This window comes from Argiope bruennichi, chromosome 3 (genome assembly GCF_947563725.1).
Source record: "Argiope bruennichi chromosome 3, qqArgBrue1.1, whole genome shotgun sequence".
NCBI classification, from domain to species: domain Eukaryota; kingdom Metazoa; phylum Arthropoda; class Arachnida; order Araneae; family Araneidae; genus Argiope; species Argiope bruennichi.
Window position 1 is genome coordinate 144,210,514 of NC_079153.1, and position 21,452 is coordinate 144,231,965.

General features: G+C 33.6%; 1 protein-coding gene across 1 annotated transcript; it reads right to left on the minus strand.

Annotated features, from left to right (window-relative positions):
• Positions 1-2,084: 2,084 nt before the first annotated feature.
• LOC129963009 (uncharacterized) lies at positions 2,085-3,356 on the minus strand. Its single transcript, XM_056077013.1, has one exon. The coding sequence runs from the start codon at positions 3,354-3,356 to the stop codon at positions 2,085-2,087; it is 1,272 nt and encodes a 423-aa protein (XP_055932988.1).
• Positions 3,357-21,452: the final 18,096 nt, after the last annotated feature.

Below are 21,452 nucleotides of genomic sequence, written 5' to 3' on the forward strand. Positions count from 1 at the left end.
CATCTTTCCGAACACAATTGTAACCGCGTAATTTAATTGGGAAATTTGGCTTCAAGAAGGTCTCTTGAAGACCAAAACAAACAGGATGAAATCTGTTTATAATAGACTTGATGTCATGAAGTTTGGGCCGAATGCCGCGACAATTCCAAGAGAGGAAGGTACCCATTAAGAGAGTGATTTGGGAGGAGAAAGAGAGGAGGCAGTTGTTGGAGTTGCATGATCATCGCAACTCATACCAAGCTCATATTCATCCTCAGACGGATGCAGTTTAATATCGGGGTTATTAAGTGTGTCACCAAAAATGGACTGCAAGTCCTTATGGACAACACCTTGCGTCGCTAACCCCAATGCGACGGAATTTTTTGATGCAGAACTTTTTAGTTTCTTTCTTAGATCTTTTTTCGTTAGGCCACGGTTCGCCAAGTTTAATGTCAGCGAAGTCTGCGATTTGGATTTTCTTCTAATAGTTTTTTGATTATCAGTTTTAGTTTTCAGAGAATGTTCAGTATCGGAATCGGAAGTTTTTTCATTATTTGTTGTTTTATTTGTTGTTTTCCTGGCATATTTTAAACAGTTCTCACAAGAGCAATTCTCACAGAAAGTTTTCTTAACTGCCGAAGCATAACTGACACCAGGAGTTGGGGTTTGTGCCTTAACCCTGCGTCTGGCTTCGGGATAAGATAAGTCTTCCTTGAATTTTATTGTCATAACTTGCTTTTCCAGTGCCCAGCGCGGACAAGATCGAGAATATGAGGGATGATCGCCACCACAGTTTACGCATTTTTCTTCTGCTTTACACTGCTGGCTATCATGCCCTTTTTGTGCACAGCGGGCACAAGTGAGAGACCCGCGGCAATTCATTTTAGAGTGGCCAAAGCGTTGGCACTGAAAGCATCTTAGTGGATTAGGAATATATGGCCTCACCGGTAACTTTATATAGCCTGCATATACGTACTCGGGTAATTTAGGAGTTTGAAAAGTTAACACGTGATGTTCCGTCTCAAGTAGTTGTCCATCACGTCGTATGGAAATTCGACGTACGTGTGTAACACCTTGAGATTTCATTTCGGAAACAATTAACTCTACGGGAAGATTTAGTATTTCGCCGCAGGTAATGACGCCTTTAGAGTTAAAAGCAATAAGATTCTCTGTTGAAGGATACCTTCGAAAAATGTTCCATCTTTTCTTTTGTTCTTTGTGGCTGTCACGGCAAGCCTCATTCCACCACGGGCGACGAAATTTTCTTAAACGTGGGGAACATTTGGGGATGGTGTTATTAGCGGCAACTATAATGCAATCAATAACATTTTGCGTTGCCTCCGTAATATCGGAAGTATTAACCATAGTCTCGGTAATTTCTGCCAGCTGTGTGAAAGTAGCCCAATCTGCCCGCTGGAATAGGAAACGTGGTGGATGTAAGGTCGCACGACTTCTATCAGCCTGTGAGATTATTAAAGGGTAGTGATCACTGTTGTAGAGATCTTCACTGACAGCAAAGTTCAAGAATGGCAGTAAGTCAGGAGAGCATATGGCCAAGTCAATACTGTGGAAGCTGCTTGTGGGCGCATGAAAGTATGTCTTCTCGTCATTATTGAGCAGACAGAGACAGTTATTAGTAATAAACTGTTCGATCTGTCGCCCACGAGAATTTGTACTATTCGAATCCCACATAGAACTATGAGCATTGAAATCCCCTATTATCAGTAAAGGTGATGGAAGCTGGTCGATCAAATTGTTAAGGACCTGTTGGCTAATGACATCATGAGGTGGCAAATAGACACAGCAGACTGTAACCAGTGTTCGGATGTGGACTTGAACTGCTACTGCCTGTAGAGAAGTATGTAAAGTAAGAGGTGTGCTCGGGTATAGATTTGAGGTAAAAATACAGACACCACCAGAACTATGCCCTGTAGTGCCTGCATCTTTCCGAACACAATTGTAGCCACGTAATTTTAATGGAATATTAGGTGTAATGAAAGTTTCCTGAAGACCAAAACAAACCGGATGAAAGGTATTAATAATGGTCTTGATGTCATGAAGTTTGGAACGAATGCCGCGACAATTCCAAGAAAGGAAGGTACCCATTAAGAGATATGCGTCGCTGAAGAGTTATTAGGCGCAACGACAGGAGTTGCAGAAACTTCGCAACTCATTTCAAATTCAGATTCATCCCCCGAAGGATGAAGTTTGAGGTCGGGACAATTTGGTATGCCACCAAAAATAGACGTCAAGTCTTTATGGGCTATACCTTGACTTGCAAGTCCCAAAGCTACTGAATTTTTAGTAGCCGATTTTTTTAATTTTGCAGAGAGATTTGTTTTCGAAACTCCACGTTTTGCAAGCTTAAGTTTCAGTGATTTATCCGATTTTGATTGTTTTCGTTTACTTGTTTCTGACTTCTTAGTGTCATGATCATTAACACAAGATTTATCAGTATCGGAATCGGATGAAGGTTTAGAGGATGGTAAGGTATTCTTATTTTTAGTGCAATTTTGACATGCACAGTTTTCACAAAAATTCTTCCGGACAACAGAGGCGTAGCTAATGCCAGGTGAGGGTGTTTGAGAAAGAACTTTCTTTCGGGCTTCTGGGTATGACAATTCTTCTTTAATTTTTACTGCTGTTATTTCCTTTTCAAGTTGCCATCGAGGGCACGAGCGGGAGAAGGACGTATGATCACCTTTGCAATTCACGCACTTTTCCTGTGCGGAACACTCCTGGCTCTCATGTCCTCTCTCAGAACATCGGGCACAAGTTACAGTGCCTCGGCAATTTGCTTTCGAGTGCCCAAAGCGTTGAGACTTAAAGCATCTCAAGGGGTTCGGTATATAGGGTCTAACTGGACGCTTAATGTACCCTACATATATAGACTCAGGTAATTTAGGTGACATAAACGTAAGAATGTGATGCTTGGTTTCTATTGTTTCTCCGTCTCGCCTAATCGTAATTCGGCGGACATGGATAACACCTTGGGATTTTAATTCCTTAGTAATTAAATCTACTGGGAGATTTAATATCTCACCACAAGTTATGACACCTTTTGAAGTGTTTAATGACTGATGAGGGGTAACACGAACCGGTATAGTTGCTAAAGCTTTTATTTTTTGCAACTGCTGAGCTTGCTTGCGAGAATTTATCTCTATCAGCAAGTCGCCTGAACGCATCTTGCGGATGGAAGTAGGTTCACCAATTGTGGCATTGATGGCCTTTTGTACCAGAAACGGAGATACCGTTTGAAATGTCTCGTCTTTTTCAGAAACGCGCTTCACGATATAAAAACGATCAAAATGGTTGTCAATATTAAAAGGTTGAGGAATACGTTGCCCACTAAAGGGACCCTTCTTGGGAGGAGCCATACGACATTGCTAAAGATTCGGGCCCGACGGCACCGCCCACCACGGAGCCCAACAAGGGAAGGCAATTACCGGCTCTGGTTATTATCAGCCTCGGCATCCACCCTAGTGCCAATCGGTACCTATACGCTGGGAGCTACCCCCGGGGACAGTGACCACCCTTAACGCCAAGCCCAAGGAGTAGCCCCTTCGCTTGATCCCTAGCAGACTAGCCACTGAGGTGACTAGGTACCAGCCGATTGATACACCGGGGACCACAGTGCACCACCCGTCTTTCAAATGGGTCGCCACGCACGGCAAACACGTGGGGTTTTGGCTGTCCATGAGAAGCAAGAAGCAAACAGAGCGGCGACAGCTTCTCATGGAGAGCTCCCTCGCTTGCCGTCGAGGGAAGGAAAGACACAGCAGAAAGCAGAAGGCGTAGAGGAGAGCGAACTGAAAGGGAGTAAAGATCCCTGGGAACCTCGGGATTGGGACACCCGTACTCACCTAAAGAAGGTGAGCCCCTGAGGGGAATAACGCTCAGAAAGTGGATCGTCATGCGTAAATATTATGGCAATCTTTTGCTCATTTATTCAAAATTGGTTGATATAGCCTAGCATTAAAGGTTTTTCATACTTTTCATAGGCATTTTTAGACTAGGAACTACTTTGGTATAAAATAATATAGAAAATTATTTTATCGCCCAAAATTATTTTTTATTAAATTTAGAATATATTTTGAACAAAACCGTTTTTTAAAGACCGCCAATTTGTCAATTTTCATAAGTTTTAAGTCTTGATTATATTAGAGATGAGTAGTTCGTTCACAAACTCTTTAATGCGAGTGCGCCATCGTTTGAACGATTCACTTAATTTTAAGCGTAATTAAATCACTACTTTAAAACTAATAAATTCACTGCGAGAAGACATAGTATAATAAAGGAGAAAATAAGAAAATAGTGTTAGGGTAGTTCAAAATTTAAAAGAAAAGATTCCTTACTAATTAACTGAATATTTAAGCAATTTATTTACTTTTAAAAATTGGCCGTATTCTTTCTCATCCTTTATATAATAACAAACATGCAAACATGGAAGATTTCTGACCTTTCTGAAGTTCTCTCGCCGCTTGCATAAGATAATCTGCTCGCTGTTATTCAACTCAGTTTCATAAAATAGATAGTATAAAATACAACTGTCTTATAAGACAGCATAAATTCTATAAATCGTAAGACGAAATGCTGAACTTCATATGATTTAATGAAGAAGTGAAAAAATCACTTTTTATCGAATATTTTAAAAATATTAAAGCGTAAAAAACTAGTATCACCTTTTTTTTTCTGTGTTTGAGAAAATGCATTCATTTCCGAAAGCAAATGCTGAAAACAGTCAAGCACAGAAACATGAAGCATTTATTTGCTGCCGTTTAAAGTTCCAAAATAATGAAACGTGGCCAAAATGAATTCGAATGAGTTCCAGTGAGGTTGCATAACTCGATGAACAGCTTTTGTAATCTCTTAAAGAAGCCATCTTTAAGATAGACGATAGCTCTTAAAACGGAATTTTTCTTCAGCGAAGATATTAATCGTGCATGGAAAGCGTCTTTTATTTGAAAATAAACAGCTCGCGACATGAAACAGCATCGGATTTTTGAGTTCATCATATTGAGGCTTTGATAGGAAACGCAGTAAACTGTAGTTATGTTTCAAATTTTGTTTCATTTAGTTACATTTGTGTCTTCAAATTTTTAAAATCGTTAATTTCTCCGCTTACAAAATGGCAATGGAATTTCGATCTTGTTAAATGGTTTTAATTAATCCAAATAAAGTTGCAATAATTAAGGCCGCGTTTTATATATATAACTTATTTACTTTTTGAAATTGTTTTTGGCATCGTTAAGAAAGCTATCGTGTTTATTCATTATTCTACATTTTATATTTATGTGTACTAAAATCGACTCATTTATTAACGCGTAAGAAGGGTTAATTAGTGAATTAATGCTTCAGCTTGAAGTATAACTAGAAATATTTGTGATAATACTCATACTAATTTTGAATTACAGTCAGATGATGCGGGAGATGCCAAATCGGCAATTCCTTCTGCATCGCATCAGAAGGAAGATGATGCATCAGACTTTTTTATGTTTGGTAAAATTGCACATTTGAAGGAATTATTATGAAGATTATTTCATATTCATAAAAGTACACTCATGTCCAAAATTAAGGTCACAAAAATGTTTTTCAAAGTAATTTTAAATGGCTACCAGTAAAATTTAAATAAATTATATTTTATATGTTTTGAAACACAGCTAACACGATATTAAACTTTTTTGTGGGAAAAATTGTTGTTTAGCATTCGTTTTTGGGGAACTACTGAAATTAGACCGTTTAGGCATCTGGGATTTTTGCCTGCCATTTTGTGAATATTGCATTAAAACAAAAAATTTAACCTGTTTCAGTGAGAACGAGTTCTCATAATCGCTTAGACGATGCGTTGAGATGGAGAACCGTTGGTAGGCTTGAAGCTGGGCAGTCTCAAGTGGGGGTCACTCGATGATTACAAGTGGCACCGAAAGTGGTATCCAGGCTGTGGAATCAATTACAAACAAGTGCTACTGCAACTAGGAAGGCCGGCCAAGGCCGTCACAGAGCAAAGACGCCTGCACATGATCACTATTTGGCATTAAGCGCACGAGGGCATAGGCTGACAATGGCTCCTCAACTTGCTGTTCACTTTGCTGCTGCGTCTGGAATAAGAATTTCCAGACAAAAAGTATACAGACGTCTAGAAGAGAGAGCTCTTTATGTCCAACGACCAGTTGAGTGCGTCCCTTTGACTGCATCCAACAGAAACGCCAGGCTGTTGTAGTGCCTAGCATATCAGTCTTGGGCACAGCAAGAATGGGGGCATGTTCTTTTCAGTGATGAGTCGAGATTTAAAAAAAATAGTGACACTCGTCGAATCTTCATATGGAGAGAGCAAGGAGCTCACTATCATCCCTCCTACGTAAAAGAAATCGACAGATTGGTGGCAGAGGAATCCTTGTCTGGGTGGCATAATGTTGAGCAGTCGTACACCACTGCACGTCTTCGATGCGGGTACTGTCAATGCACATCGCTATAGGGATGAGATCCTTGAAACCTATGTGAGGTTGTTCCGGGGTGCTTTCGGCCCAGATGGCCCCATTTATGGATGAAAACGCGCTTCCATACAGAGCCTAGATCGTTGATGATTTTCTTGTGGAAGAGGATATACGACGTATGGACTGGCCCTCGAGGACTCCGGATCAAAATCCTATTGAACATGTTTGGGATGGTCTCGGAAGAGCCATTACACAGCGTAACTCCCCAACTAATACCCTCCAAGAGTTAAAAGCCGCCCTTTTGGAAGAATGGGCTTTGTTGCTCCAAGCATTTATCGACACCCTCATAAACAGTATGAAAACTCGTTGTGATGCCAGTATAGCAGTGCACGGTGGTCTCATTTCATATTAGACAAGCTTTTCCCGAGATAAATGCTTTATCTCTGATTCATAATGTAACACTTTTTGATATATCCTGTATCTTAATTCCCAATTAATATCTTTTCCATGTTGTTATGTGTCTATGTTCTTTCTTCCATTGTTGCCAAATTTCGTGGCAACACAGTGAATAGTTTTTCATTTTTCGCAGATTTTATGTTTGTGACCTTAATTTTGGACATGAGTGTATAATTTAATAATAGATACTTACATCTCTGTGTTTTGCAATTTTGAAAATTTTTGTATCATTGCAGTAAATTATAAAGTATTATTTTAAAATTTTTAAAACATGCTCACCATTTAACATTAAATCAATTTGTTAATGCCTGAAAATAATGTACGGCTTCAAGTAGAGCAAAATCGTCCCCAAAATCACCAAAAGTCCAGCTTTTAGGGTTGCAGTAAAAAAATGTCACGGTTACATATGGTGAGAAAACGACCAAAAATAATGTAATTATTGGAAAAATTATATTATTTTATACAAGAAATGCTGTTAATTCATGAAATAAAAATCTTGTGAATCTATGAAAATAATTGATCGCAAAATTTCATGATATCCATACTTTTTATGAAATATTTTTAAGATATAAATTTAAATACAAAAACTAAAAATGTTTTCAAAAATTTTATTTACTTTTCCTCGCATAAGAACTATACAAAGCGAAAATCTTCTACTTGTCAAAATATTTGAGCTCAAGGTTTTAACAAATCTCCACATTTTAGATTTCTCTGAGAGCGAAAAACTCATTTCTGGATTAATATCTGTCAGTCTGTGATTCTACAAAAAGATATGGATTATAAACATATAATGATAATATACGTAAAATGTATAAACGGACGATATAATTCGAAATATTAATTTAATACTGAATTTCCAGATTTTAATAAAGTTTGGAAAAGACCATTCAGGAGACATCTGTCTATCCGGCTGTCGAATGCAATTTAACACGATAGCTACAATAAAAAGATAATTAAATAAATGAAATTTGGCTCCTTGATTTGACATCTTAAGTGTAGTTATGTGTTAAATTAGAACGAAATTCGTCGTTGGGTTGACAGACTGTCATCTGTATTCTCACAAACATGTTACCGCAACAACAGAAATATTTGAAATTTGGTATGTTATTTTGTGATTACAGTTATAGTTCGGTACCGAGTTTTAGTTCGAAAAGGCCCACAAAATACTTTTGTCAGAATTAAGATTAAAAAAATTTCCTTCTTTGGACAATACCTGAGAAGAAGGATTTTTCATTCCCACTCGTAGTATATGTATTCTGGTTTTCTTCTAAATAATTTGTAGTGGACTGTTATAATTCATTCATTTTTCAACCGTGTTATAAATATTTAAAAAATGCGTTCTATATTCATTGCCTAAAAAGTCTAAAAGCTGGGCGAGCAAGCCGATCGCCAAAGACGGCTAGTCGTTTATAATCGGTAAGTCATTTCATCGGCTTATAATTTTTAAGATGCAGCATCAGCAATCTGAAATAAAGGTAATATATAACTCGATGAACTTGAAATAAAAATTTCTATATAATAACGGATAAATGCATGCTATGAAAGAATAATATTATTATATAAAAATTATAGTCTTTTTTCAGAGAATAATTGCAAATTGGTTCTGAAAATTGATTATTTAACAGATAATTTTTGCTATCTCTCTACCATTTATAACTGATATAAAAAATAAACACGATTTTAAAAATCAGTGTTCATTCCCATCCAAGAAGAAAACAAAACTTTTGCTGCCCTTTTAAATTAATGAGATCTTTATTAACTCTTGTACATGAGTTCCTATGGTTTCATTTTATGCAAAATAACTGAGCAATAATTCACTTTATGCAAATAGAAAAACTTATTATGAACGTTTTATTTACAATGTCACTGTTTTACATCGTAGAAAAAAATTAGTTTAAATGTTTCGCTTTAAGTTTAATCAGTTGCTACCTTCAATTAATTAAGAGCATTTGCTTATTTTTGAACTCTGGATAAAAATAAGACATGTTATTCTGAAAAGGCGAAGCAGAGCATTAATCATCTGGAAAAAAAAATCTGAATGGAATAGGGAGAAAGATGGTATGATTCATGAACGAGCATCGAAATTTTAAACAGGTTTGTTAGCATTCTCAAAGTTCCAATAAGATCCATAGAAATTTTCATAAGGATTTTCAAATGCATTTTCCATGCATATGGGGATGCTATGGATGTGAGTTTTTTGTCCTAGTTCTAATTTTAATAGTTTCTGTTTTAAAATGTTCACTTTAAATCTGCAATCCTTATGGAATTGAAATGAGGTATTGCACACATTTCCTTTGAAGTTTAGTAGAGCGAAACATAACTGAAACTAAATAAAAGTTTATTTTAAAGTACTAAACTAAATAAAAATACTAACTGCAAAAAAAGTACGCCAAGAATCATAAGATAGATTGAGAAAAAATGCCAATTTATTGCCAAAGATTAATATTTCATAATTATTGTATGCGAATGCCATGTAAGGCATTTATCTGTATTCGAGAATGTTTCGAGGGGACCACTTCCTTTAGATTATGAATAAAACTCATTTTAATTGGATAAGCAGGGGAGATCTCTGATCGGTTTATAAACTCATGATTGAGTCATTACTTTTTTTTATCCCCTCATTCTCGCATTTAGAACAAAATAAAAAGTGGAGCATTTTCATTTAGTCGTGAACTCGAAGCTGTGATCATTGGAGACCGAAAAATGCTTTCAATCTGGGCCGCAGAGGTCTTGTGGAAAAGTCACAGCTTAATAACGGGGTGATTTTAGATTCGAAACCCGATTCCATCAGAAACTGCAGTGCAAGCGTGTTTGGTGCACGCTAAATTCATCGGGGCCAAATACTTGGAATAGAAATTTCGAAAAGGGACCGTCAGCTCAGATGTCGTTCCCTTCAACTCACCGCCGTTCAAACCTTCCTAAAATACCCCTCGTATCGTTTCTGAGCGAAACATTAATCGAAGGAACTGAAGACGTTTTACTTTCAAAAGCGCCTTGATGCAAATAAAAAATAATGGAAATGTTTCTGTTTAATTAGCTTTTAACATCCCTTATTCGTTTCGGAGGAGAAATAATTATAAATATAATATTTCACTTAATAAGTTTTTTATTCGCACTGGAGAGAGTGATTTACAATTTGCATTCAAGAAATTAAAAAAGAAAATTTTTGAATTATATTAAAAAAAAATTCCTTAAAATGAAGCGAAATTTCTTTTTTCTAGCAATAGCTAGCAAAATTGTTAATTTTTTCTTAACTCCCTCTCTCACTTTCTTACATCTAAAATGATTATAAAAATAATTCGACTCTCATAATGAACTCAAACACATAAACAAAGTACTCCATATTTAAAAAGCTGGGAAGACCCTTGCAAATTCACAATACTGACGGCTGGCCATTTTTACAATTTCTGAGCCAAATTATTTTTCTTTGCATATATTATAAGAATGGCCTTGTATTATACTGAACCTAATTGAAGGCTTTTTAAAATTAATATTTTTAATATTATCTTGATATTTTAACAGGTTAATATAAAAAATGCCATCTTTTCTGTTTCTGAGATAAGGAAATTCTATCTTGAAAACAAGGTGAAAGTACTGATAAATCATGCATACAGGGAATTAAAATTGTTAAGCACTAAATATTGTAATTATATTATGAAAGAGTAAATGCGCTTAAAACTCTAGCTCGCAGGAAATTATAAAATATATCTCAAAATCGGGTCATTTTATTTCGAAGAATTGAATAAATCTACTTCCTTCGAAGTTTGAGTGTCTACCTCGTGCTAACATGCGTAGCTCTACTTAATCTACTGGTTAAATAGAGCTACGCATGTAATAATAACAGTTGATCTATACCTCGTGTTTTTTCATAATGAAAAATTGAATATTAGTTGAGCTCCTTTTCAATTCGAGCCATGCCATCATGCATAGCTTTTGAAATATTCTATCCTAGTTTTCCGACGAAAAGTCAAAATATATCTCACAACATGCAAGAACTACGCTTCACTTTTTTTGGAAAGTTCAAGCTAATATTATAATAAATAATAAAGTGTCATTCTTCTTAATATTTTTATACGAATCAAATTGCAGTTTCTATGTAACCCATCCTTTTCGTGTTTCCCCAGCCTTTGTTACTTTAAATGGTCTTGTTGTGGCTCTTTTTGAACTGACATGTTTTCCGCTTTAAAATGTGATATGACACAATTTGTGCATCGAGCATAAAACAATAACCACGCAAAACGAGTAAAAAATGCATATTAACCTCTAATAGAAAGCAGCAGAAAGTACTTGGATTAAGGTATGCAGAGTGTCCACACTTTAAAAATACTTACTTTTTTGTTAGGATTGGATTGGATTGTAGATTTTATTGGCACAAGATCCTGAAAAGGCCATACTGCGCCATGCATATGGTCAAAAAGAATACTTTTTTGTTAGGATTAACGAGATATTAAAAAAATTCATGGGTAATAAAAAACAAAATTCATGAAAAAATCCGAGATCCGAGGTTAAGCAATTTGAGTTTCAAGCATTCCGTGATTTTCAGATATCAAAATATCCAGCAATAAAATATCGTACAGAGTTTTATTTTAAAATCATCTTTGGATAATGACGATTTTAAAGTGTTCTAATTTATTTATAAATCAACTTGCATTATATTATGTCACTTTCAGAACTGTAATTGCTTTTCTCAGGCTTTCGTGTTCCAAGACACGGTCTTATGTATGTACGCAGAGATCTCTCTAGTTTTTCAGATTATCGACAGTCTAGAATGCGTTTCTCATTAACATATCAAGTTATCATTGTTTACGATAACAATATTTTCTTTGAAAGAGAGAAATGAAATAAACTGTAATGCATACCAGCTTTTGCCTCAACTGCATAGAAATCGCAATTATCATGAAAGATTTCATACAAGCAATTCCTAGTGAAATACGTTTGAGTGCCCTTATGCAATCAGAATGTGATTACCTGTCAGTGCATTTTAAATCATTATTGGAAACTTTATATCAATATTGTGGTTTTGCAGAATCGAACCAGCTTCACCCTATATTTTCAATAATGCAATATTTTGTTTTGGAACAGAAATGTATCACACATTTTTCTGTAATGAGTAGAAAATATAGCGTATTCAAAATATGATATTATAGTTGGATCTTGATTGCTTCGCTGTAATCATTTGTGGTACAAAATCTAATTCAACACAAATTCGCTAACATATTGCATAGAATTAGGGATTGCAATACCGGACCAAAATTTCAATACCGGTATTCGGTATTTTTTAGATCTTAATACCGGGATACCGGTTTTAATACCGGTATTAGAAATTTTAGAAAAAAAAAAAAAAAAAAAAAGGAAACACATGTGTTTTTTTGTTTTATTTGCCAGTTTTATTAGAGAATGTAAATATCACAAAAAATAATTTGTAACCTATAAACTATAATAGTATATAAAGAACCACAAAAAAAGTAAAGGAACATATTATTTATTTAAATCACAAAAAAAAAGTGTAAATATCACTATTCAGTCTGTGGCACTATTACAAATTTTTGAAAAGTGATCTTAAAAAACATAATGCATCAATTGTACTGTCATTACGCCTGAAAAGTAATTTTGTGCAAGAATTACCAGCTGTCGAAAACGCTCTTTCGGCATCTACGTTAGTTGGTGGTACTGTTAGTAATGCGCGATATACTTTTTCCAAGTATTTACCTCTAAATCCCTCATCTTCAAATAAATCGATATCTCGTCGGGTGTTTTTGGATATAGCCGATTTCTGCATTGTATTTTGGTTCGTTGAATTTTTTTTTTTTAATTTATCGCTAATTCTAATTTTTATTCAAGAGACAATTCCTTTTCTTTATCGACATTAGTGTCATCATAATCTTCTATAACTGAACCGAATTCTTCTGAATGTGGATAGGTTTGTGGGTAAAAAATTTTAAGAAAAGTTACTATAAACTTGATCAGATTTGAATTGGTTAGTCTCTTTTAATTAATTGTTTTTTTTTTATTTTTAAAATCATTATAATTATGTAAATACCGTCAGACATTTTTTATTTCGGTATGCCCTTCTTTTGTGCTATTTTTCAATGTAATATATAATTAATTCTTCAGATAGTGTTGTGTGCTGTCCTTTCAGTGACTGCAACATGAAATTTATTGTTGCATTAGTTGTTAATAAATTAGAATCTCTCCGACATAATGCCTCAATAATCAATTTTATTGGAAATAGAGCTTATACAGTTCTGGATATTAAGTCGAATTCACTATCTGAAAAATTAATTTACAAGTTTAAGTTGATTATTGCTTTTTAGATTGGATTTCCCAGTTTCAAAAATCGTTCCATCATTAGGAGTATACTGTTCCAATATGTTTTAGAATCTAATATTAACATATAATCTGTTTTATCTTCAGTTAGTATATATTTTTGTAACATGGATTTTTTTTGTAGGGAAACGTTTAAATATCTTTAAAAATTTTCGAACTTTATAAATTATAGGAAGCAATTCTTGATGGGTTAATATTTCATCCTCATTAGAAATATCTTCTTCAACAATTACATTGTCATTATCTTCATTGTCAATATCACTCACGCTCTTACACTCTGCAAAGTTGGAATCCGAAGTTTCTATATCCACAGTATTTGGATTGTTCTGTTCTTTATTTTTTTGGTATAATACATCTATTATTCCTAATTGAATTCCATGATCATAACACAATTGCTGATTTGCACCAATCAACTTTCCAACTTTTTCCATAATTTTTGCTCTATTAGTCACTGTGGATACAATATCTTCTTTCAGGCATATTCCATGTTTCGCTAATTTAGATTTAAGCAATTAATTAAGTCGTTAATTAGCTAATTAATTTCGTCCGTTAGGGAGGCATAAAAACAAAAACGTATACTATTTTGCTATGTTGGCGATCCCTGAACATATAATTGAGGGAATTTTAAAAATTTCTAGTAAATACCGAAAAAACGGTATTTAAACTTGTCAATACCGGTATTACAAAATTGTACAAATGGCTCAAAATACCGGTATTCGGTATCCCGGTATACCGCTATTGCAATCTCTACATAGAATATACGAACTTTTTAAACAGTTTTCAATTTTCCATTATAAATGAGAATGAAATGTGATTTCCAATCCAGAAACGAATAGTTTCTCAAGAAATACGGTTTAGAAGATACAAGCTTAAAACGTATTGTTTTGTAAATTTTCACTAAAGTAATAACACTTTAGACAGGTACCTTCGAGTAGAGAACATTACAATAGATAAAGTTCTATCATAGAGATTTTAATGTATACTTAAGTGCCAATCATTCGGAAGAGAATGATGAAGGGGTATAGAGTTCCTCCTCCCCCCAAATCAATAGACTCTTCGCATTCGATACCCGCAGCTCACGTTTTTGGCAATTACCTTATCGGAATTTGTAGTTAATCCATCAACGACGGAGGTTTTCAAAGGGGTGGATCGTTGCCTTCGTCAGGTTTCGTGCTAGTTGGTTTCATTAAAGCTGTCTTTTATTAAACGGGGAGAGATCAAGTGCTTACGTTTGAAAAAAGGCACTTGTTTAACTACTCGGGACACTTCCGTTTAATTGGAGAAATATTTACTTGCATCATATAACTTCTCTTCTGTACATATAGAGAAAGAAGTTAAATGCATGTCATTCAAAACGTTTCAAGGTGATCTTTATATCAAGTATGCATGAATGCCCTTTAATATGACTTAAAATACAATGCCATGACAAAATAGTTATCAGGTTTTAAACCATGCTTTTAATATATATATATATATATATATATAATCCTTTTTAATGTCGGCGTCGTTCGAATCCCGGTTCGGGCATGGTTGTTTTTTATCTGTGTTCTATCTGTAAAGTGTGTGAATGTACCCCCCCCCCCTTGTAAAAAGGGGTTGCGCAAGCGAATGTGTGAGTTTCATCTTCATATGAGCTAGAAGTCAGACTTCTGCCCTCGGGTGCTCAGGGGTCTTTATCCTCAGAAGCTACTGCAATCCCTTTCCGTTTTAACGCGGACACGACATCATCCTTTTTAATGGTAGCCGGATGAAGCAGTGGATGCTATTTGAAGTAAGCTCCCCTTTTCTCGCCTGCATCGGCAGTTCAAAAACACGATTCTACTGTGGAGAAGAAGGGGGGAAAAAACGGGTCTTTGCATTTTAAAGAATACTCCCGTCGCTTATCTGTGACAAAGTTAATTTGTTTTTTCTGCGGAAGGGACATTCGGCAGATAAAACAAATTAAACCCAGGCATTAGAACATATTGTTATCAAAACAAGGGCACTGTTAGCTTATGTGAAATAAAAATATTTAATGTTTCCCAAGTTGCTGCTGTTCAAGTCAGGAATTGTCTCACGTATAATCCGCAAAAATGAAGGATTCGCGCTGGTCGCAGTTAGATGTTGGAAATGTTTTATATCCCCGATTACGTATGAAACATCACTGCATAAAACGGAACAAAAATGACGCAACGTACAATCATATGATGCGATGTCTTGAGTAGAATGGGTCTACAGTATATATATGAATTACGTAAGGAGGAAAAACAAAGCAAACATTTATAACAGTTAAAAAAATCGAAATATTCTTATTTCTTAATTAAAAATTTTTTATTTTCACAATTGTAATATTTTTTTGAAATCTAATAAACTGAAATCCGATGATTCATTTTTAATGGCCCGTGTTTCAATGCCTTTTGTTCCAAATCAAAAGAACAATACTAGACGTCATTTTTCCCCTCATTTATTTATATGAGCTATATTTATCACATAAAATTTTTTCTCTTCAAACTTATTATAATATGATTAAATATACATAAATGACTCGAAAAAAATGAGATAAAACAATCTTTGTTTGTATTAGAATCGATTCGAAATAATCATCAAATTTCTTAATTTTGGAGCAATCATTATTCCCATTGTGTTTTGAAAACCTTTTTTTTAAAAAAAAGATATGACTGAAAGAATTTTTAGATGATAATTATTTTCAATGAAAGCTTCATTTGCGTCTTTTTCTAAAACAAAAGAAATAATAATCGCTAAATTTTACAAGTTACTGAAAGCAGTATAGTTAAATAGTTATTAATTTTTAATAGTTGGTTGGTTTTTTAATAGTTGGTTTTCTAAAAACTTCTGAAACTACTCAGAAAGATAGGAAATCGAATTACATCGAGAACAAAGCAAAACAGGTCTCCCCAAAACTATCTCACATACTCCCGAATAGAGATGAATGCCCCCCCCCCCAACCGACTGAAACCAAAATTTGTCACAGTATTATAACTGCAATTAAAAATTCCCGCACCGAATGCGATCTATTTAAGTCATTGCGTTTACATGCTTCTGAGAGTACAGATCAAATGACGTTGACTCCTTGTTGGAATTGCTTAAAATTTTATAGGTGTCTGTAATATAAACATTAAATTTGTGCGTCGAATTTATTCCTCTTCTTCTTGTGCTTATCGTGTTAACTTATATTTGAACAGACGGACAGACAGATCTTCTCTGAACAGATTTTACACAAAATTTGATAGAAATCTACACATTACATGTAAAAACCAGATACTCCTTTTCATCCATCCAGCTCAAAGCGTTTCTGAGATATTTTTGTCTTCGATGGATAAGAATTTTCCAAAAATATGTTTCTCGTACTCAGGAAGGTCTGAAACGTCCAAATCTCGAGTTCGAATTTTTGGACAAGTACAACACTTTCTCTAGATTTCGTATAAGAGGAAATAAAAATGAATAAAGAAAAAAAAATGTGTTTTATCTTGCTTAATACTTTAATCAAATGATTTATCTAGTGAGGGAATGTATGATTCTGAATCCATAATAACATGTGGATTATTTCATGCATAAATAAATGTAGTATATTCCAAAAATCAATAATGTTATGGTTAGGGATTGCAATACCGGACCAAAATTTCAATACCGGTATTCGGTATTTTTTAGATCTTAATACCGGGATACCGGTTTTAATACCGGTATTAGAAATTTTAGAAAAAGAAAGAAAACAAGGTGTTTCTTTGTTTTATTTGCCAGTTTTATAAGAGAGTGTAAATATCACAAAAAATAATATGGAACTTATAAAATTATAACAGTATATAAAGAATCACAAAAAAGTAAAGGAACAACTTATTTATTTAAATCACAAAAAAAGTGTACATATCACTATTCAGTCTGTGGTACTATTACAAATTTTTGAAATGTGATCTTAAAAAACATAATGCATCCATTGTACTGTCATTAAGCCTGAAAAGTAATTTTGTGTAAAAATTACCAGCTGTCTAAAACGCTCTTTCGACATCTACGCTAGTTGGTGATACTGTTTGCAATACGCGATATACTTTTTCAAAGTATTTACCTCTAAATCCCTCATCTTCAAATGAATCAATTTCTCGTCGGATGGTTTTGGATATAGCTGATTTTTGTATTGTATTTTGGTTCGTTGAATTTTTTTTTATTTATCGATAATTCTAATTTTTGTTCAAGAGACAATTCCTTTTCACTATCGACATTAGTGTCATCAAAATTTTCGATAACTGAACCGAATTCTTCTGAATGTGGATAGGTTTGTGGGTAAAAAATTGTAAGAAAATTTACTATAACATTAATCAGATTTGAATTGATTATTTTCTTTTCTTCTTTTTCATTTTCATTTTTAAAATCATTATAATTATGTAAATACCATAAGACATTTTCTATTTCGGTATGCCTTTCTTCTGTGCGATTTTTCAATGTAATATATAATTCTTCAGATAGTGATGCGTGCTGTTCTTTCATGATTGCAACATGAAATTTATTGTTGCATTAGCTGTTAATAAATTAAAATCTCTCCGACATAATGCCTCTATAGTCAGTTTTATTGGAAGTAGAGCTGATATAGTTCTGGATATTAAGTCGAATTCACTGTCTGAAAAATTAATTTGCAGGTTTAAGTCGATTATTGCTTTTTAGATTGGATTTCTAAATTTCAAAAACCGTTCCATCATTAGGAGTAAACTGTTCCAACGTGTCTTAGAATCTATTATTAACATATATTCTGTTTTATTTTCAGTTAGTATATATTTTTGTAATATGGCATTTTTTGTAGGGGAAAGTTTAAATATCTTAACAATTTTTCGAACTTTATAAATTATAGGAAGCAGTTCTTGATGGGTTAATATTTCATCCTCATTAGCCATATCTTCTTCAACAATTATATTGTCATTATCTTCATTGTCAATATCACTCTCACTCTTACTCTCTTCAATGTCGGAATCCGAAGTTTCTATATCCACAATATTTGGATTCTTCTGTTCTTTATTTTTTTGGTATAATATATCTGTTACTCCTAATTCAATTCCATGAGCATAGCACAATTGCTGATTTGCACCAATCAACTTTCCAAATTTTTTTATAACTGTTGCACCTTTAATCGTTATGGATACAATATCTTCTTTCATCGATAATCCATGTTTCGCTCATTTAGATTTAGGAAATTAATTAAGCCATTAATTCGCTAATTAATTTCGCCCGTTAGGGAGACATAAAAACAAAAACGTGTACTATTTTGCTATGTTGGCGATCCCTGAACATATAGTGGAGACAATTTAAGAAATTTCTAGTAAATACCGAAAAACCGGTATTTAAACTTGGGAATACCGGTATTACAAAATTGTAAAATGGCTCAAAATACCGGTATTCGGTATCCCGGTATACCGGTATTGCAATCCCTAGTTATGGTCCATCTAAATGATGGTAAAAACATTAGATGTTAAGAGAAAAAACGAAAATTTATATTTTCGCTTTCGCAGACAATGTATGCAAATCTTTTTTTTCCTGCATTTCATCAGTATAGTCTACAGCACAACTATATTTGCCGTAACTTTCTTAGAACATTAAGAATGGAATGATAAGAGTTACCTAAAGAAGCCCCCATTTCTAATTATCGTCTGAGGAGAAAAACGTGTGCAAAAATTATTCATATGCACTTGATTAGATTTTTCTCTCAGGTTCCAATGAATGTGAAATCTGCTTTTTACTCTCTCCCTCCCATCTTTACGAAACTTTTTTTTTTAAGTGCACGCATTCGAAGAAAATATTCATGTTCAAACGAACTTTTTTTCCTTTTATCTCTTAATCTTAAATAAAAAGATAATTTGGGATTTTTTCAATAGAAGTAGTCTTAATATTATGCATTAAAAAGGTAAAAAAAAGGAATCCTCATTAATGCTGCATTTCTGAATATGCATGAAGTTGTTTGCAATTTGCTATTAACGAGAATTTTTTTTTTTTTTTTTTTTTTTTTTTTTTTTTTTTTTACATTCAAAACAGATTACAGCTCCGGTAAAGTAGGAATTATATGGCTGTAAAAATAAATGGAATTTGGTTATATAAGAATCTACTCTTCAATAAATGCTATATTTCTATATTCTTTTATTTTCTGAAATAACGCTGAATAAACTTAGCAATGAATGCACTTATTTTCGAATGCTTCCTTCTAGAATTTATCAACAGTTGAATCTCAGTCTCGGAGCCCTGATTCCACAGAAATGCCATTTGGTAAGAGGATCTGATGCACATCAAATCCTTTGGGCTTCTCCCATTAGTGTTAACCCAAAATTTGGGTACTGTCGGCTCAACTGTCATCTAATTTATTTTATGGGCCTCCCCCTCCCCGGTTCAATTTGTGTTACCTCGAGGTAGGACTTTTAATCCAAAATATTAACATGTAAAATTGTAATTCAGAAACTATGAACATTTCTTTTTCCGTTCTAATCGACAAGTAAAAGGAAACCAAAACAAAACAAAGAATTTCAGCTCTTTTTTAAACCTTCTGCTGTATCTCACTCTTCTAAAAGAATCGTTCTTTCTTTTATTCCAAAAACCTATAAAGTTATGCATTTACTGTCTAATCAGAATAATATTAGAAAAAAGGAGAAATTTTTATCCAGGAATCTTTACTATCTAAGATATGAATGCATGGCATATGGCATAAAAACATATCTAGATGAATTCAAAAAGTATTTTGTAAAAGAGAAAGATAAAATGTGAGGTACATTGTACAAGATAGCTACAATGAATCATTAAATGAATTCTGGTTATAAAAAAAAAGGAAGAATTGTGTAAAAATTTTGAGTTTTTCAGATAAAAGTATGACGAAATGAAGAAAAAATTTCGAACCTCTAGTTCGAAATATTATAATAAGATGATGCTTTATATTTAATTCGTCTGCCTTGATTGCATCAACCGTTGTATTTCTCGTGTAATGATTTTTGAATCACTCAAATTCCAGAAAAGTTATATGTTCGACCATTCTGTCTTTCACCAACTCTTTATAGAATTAAAGATCCTTGTTCCACGTAACGATATCTGCCTTTCGCACTTTATCGATAATATGCCCTCCAAAGTGCATTTTCGGATTATAAAATTTTTACTGTATTTTAAGCGGAAATTATTTTTATGAAATCGTTTGTAACGTAAAAAAAATGTGCATTAAAATTTTCATATGAACACTGCCAATTACTCAGCCAATACTCATGTAATCACTTTTCCCAGTCAAAACAAATAAAAAAAATTCAGTGCTATTATGCAAGTCAATAAAGCTCTCTGAGTTGAAATATATATCCTTATAAAATTTTTCCACACACATCTTATTACATCAAATGTAATTGTATCGATTAAGCTACGGAAAAATTTATGTTTTATAACTAATCTTTTGTGGTGATATTTAAATTTGCTTTAAATTTGTATTTCCATGTGCTGTAACTTTACTATCTAAATCAAAATGTATGTTCCAGATCTAGATAAAATTTTACACATAAAATAAATGCATAATTTTTTTTAAATCTTCTATTTACAATATTTTTTCAAAATTTTAAACTTCGGAAAAAATCGCAAGCATTGTACATATGATTTTCATCCAGTTTTTAAGACACTTTTTTGAAAGTTTCTTGGAATGCATCCAAAAGTTAACATTCTGCAAAGAAACAAAAATACACAATTTTAGATTATTGCATTCTTTACATACAGAATTCCGATACAGAATTTCTTGTCTATAACCGTCAGCCTAATTCACGTTTTTCTTATATGCGATTCATATTTTTCTCGATGAATCGTAGGTCTGAAAACTCGATTTGAGAGGTATTGCATGAATGCTTTGAAAACTTCAGAACAAATGGTTGGCAAGGAAAGATGAACATAGCTGTAATGAAAAGTACATTCGTTTTTAAATTTTGTCTATTTCGATTAAAATTGCTTATTAATACTAAAGAAATTTTTTCTCCGAAAGTCCAATTTTAGAGCATAATTATAGGAGGAATAGAAAAATTATAGGATTTCATTATTTCAATTTCTTTTTTATATATTCAATCTTAATGTCAGTCAACGTTATATAATAACATATAATGAACATACTTATGATTAGGATTCACTGTTCTTAATTTGCCATTCATAATGATGAGGCAGAACAGAAAGAGAAAAAAAAAACCGCTACTTTTGACAATTTCCTTTAAAGGTATTTCCAGACGGAAAGACCTTTCCTTGGAAAGACGCTACTTGAATGCCAGCCGCCTTTCG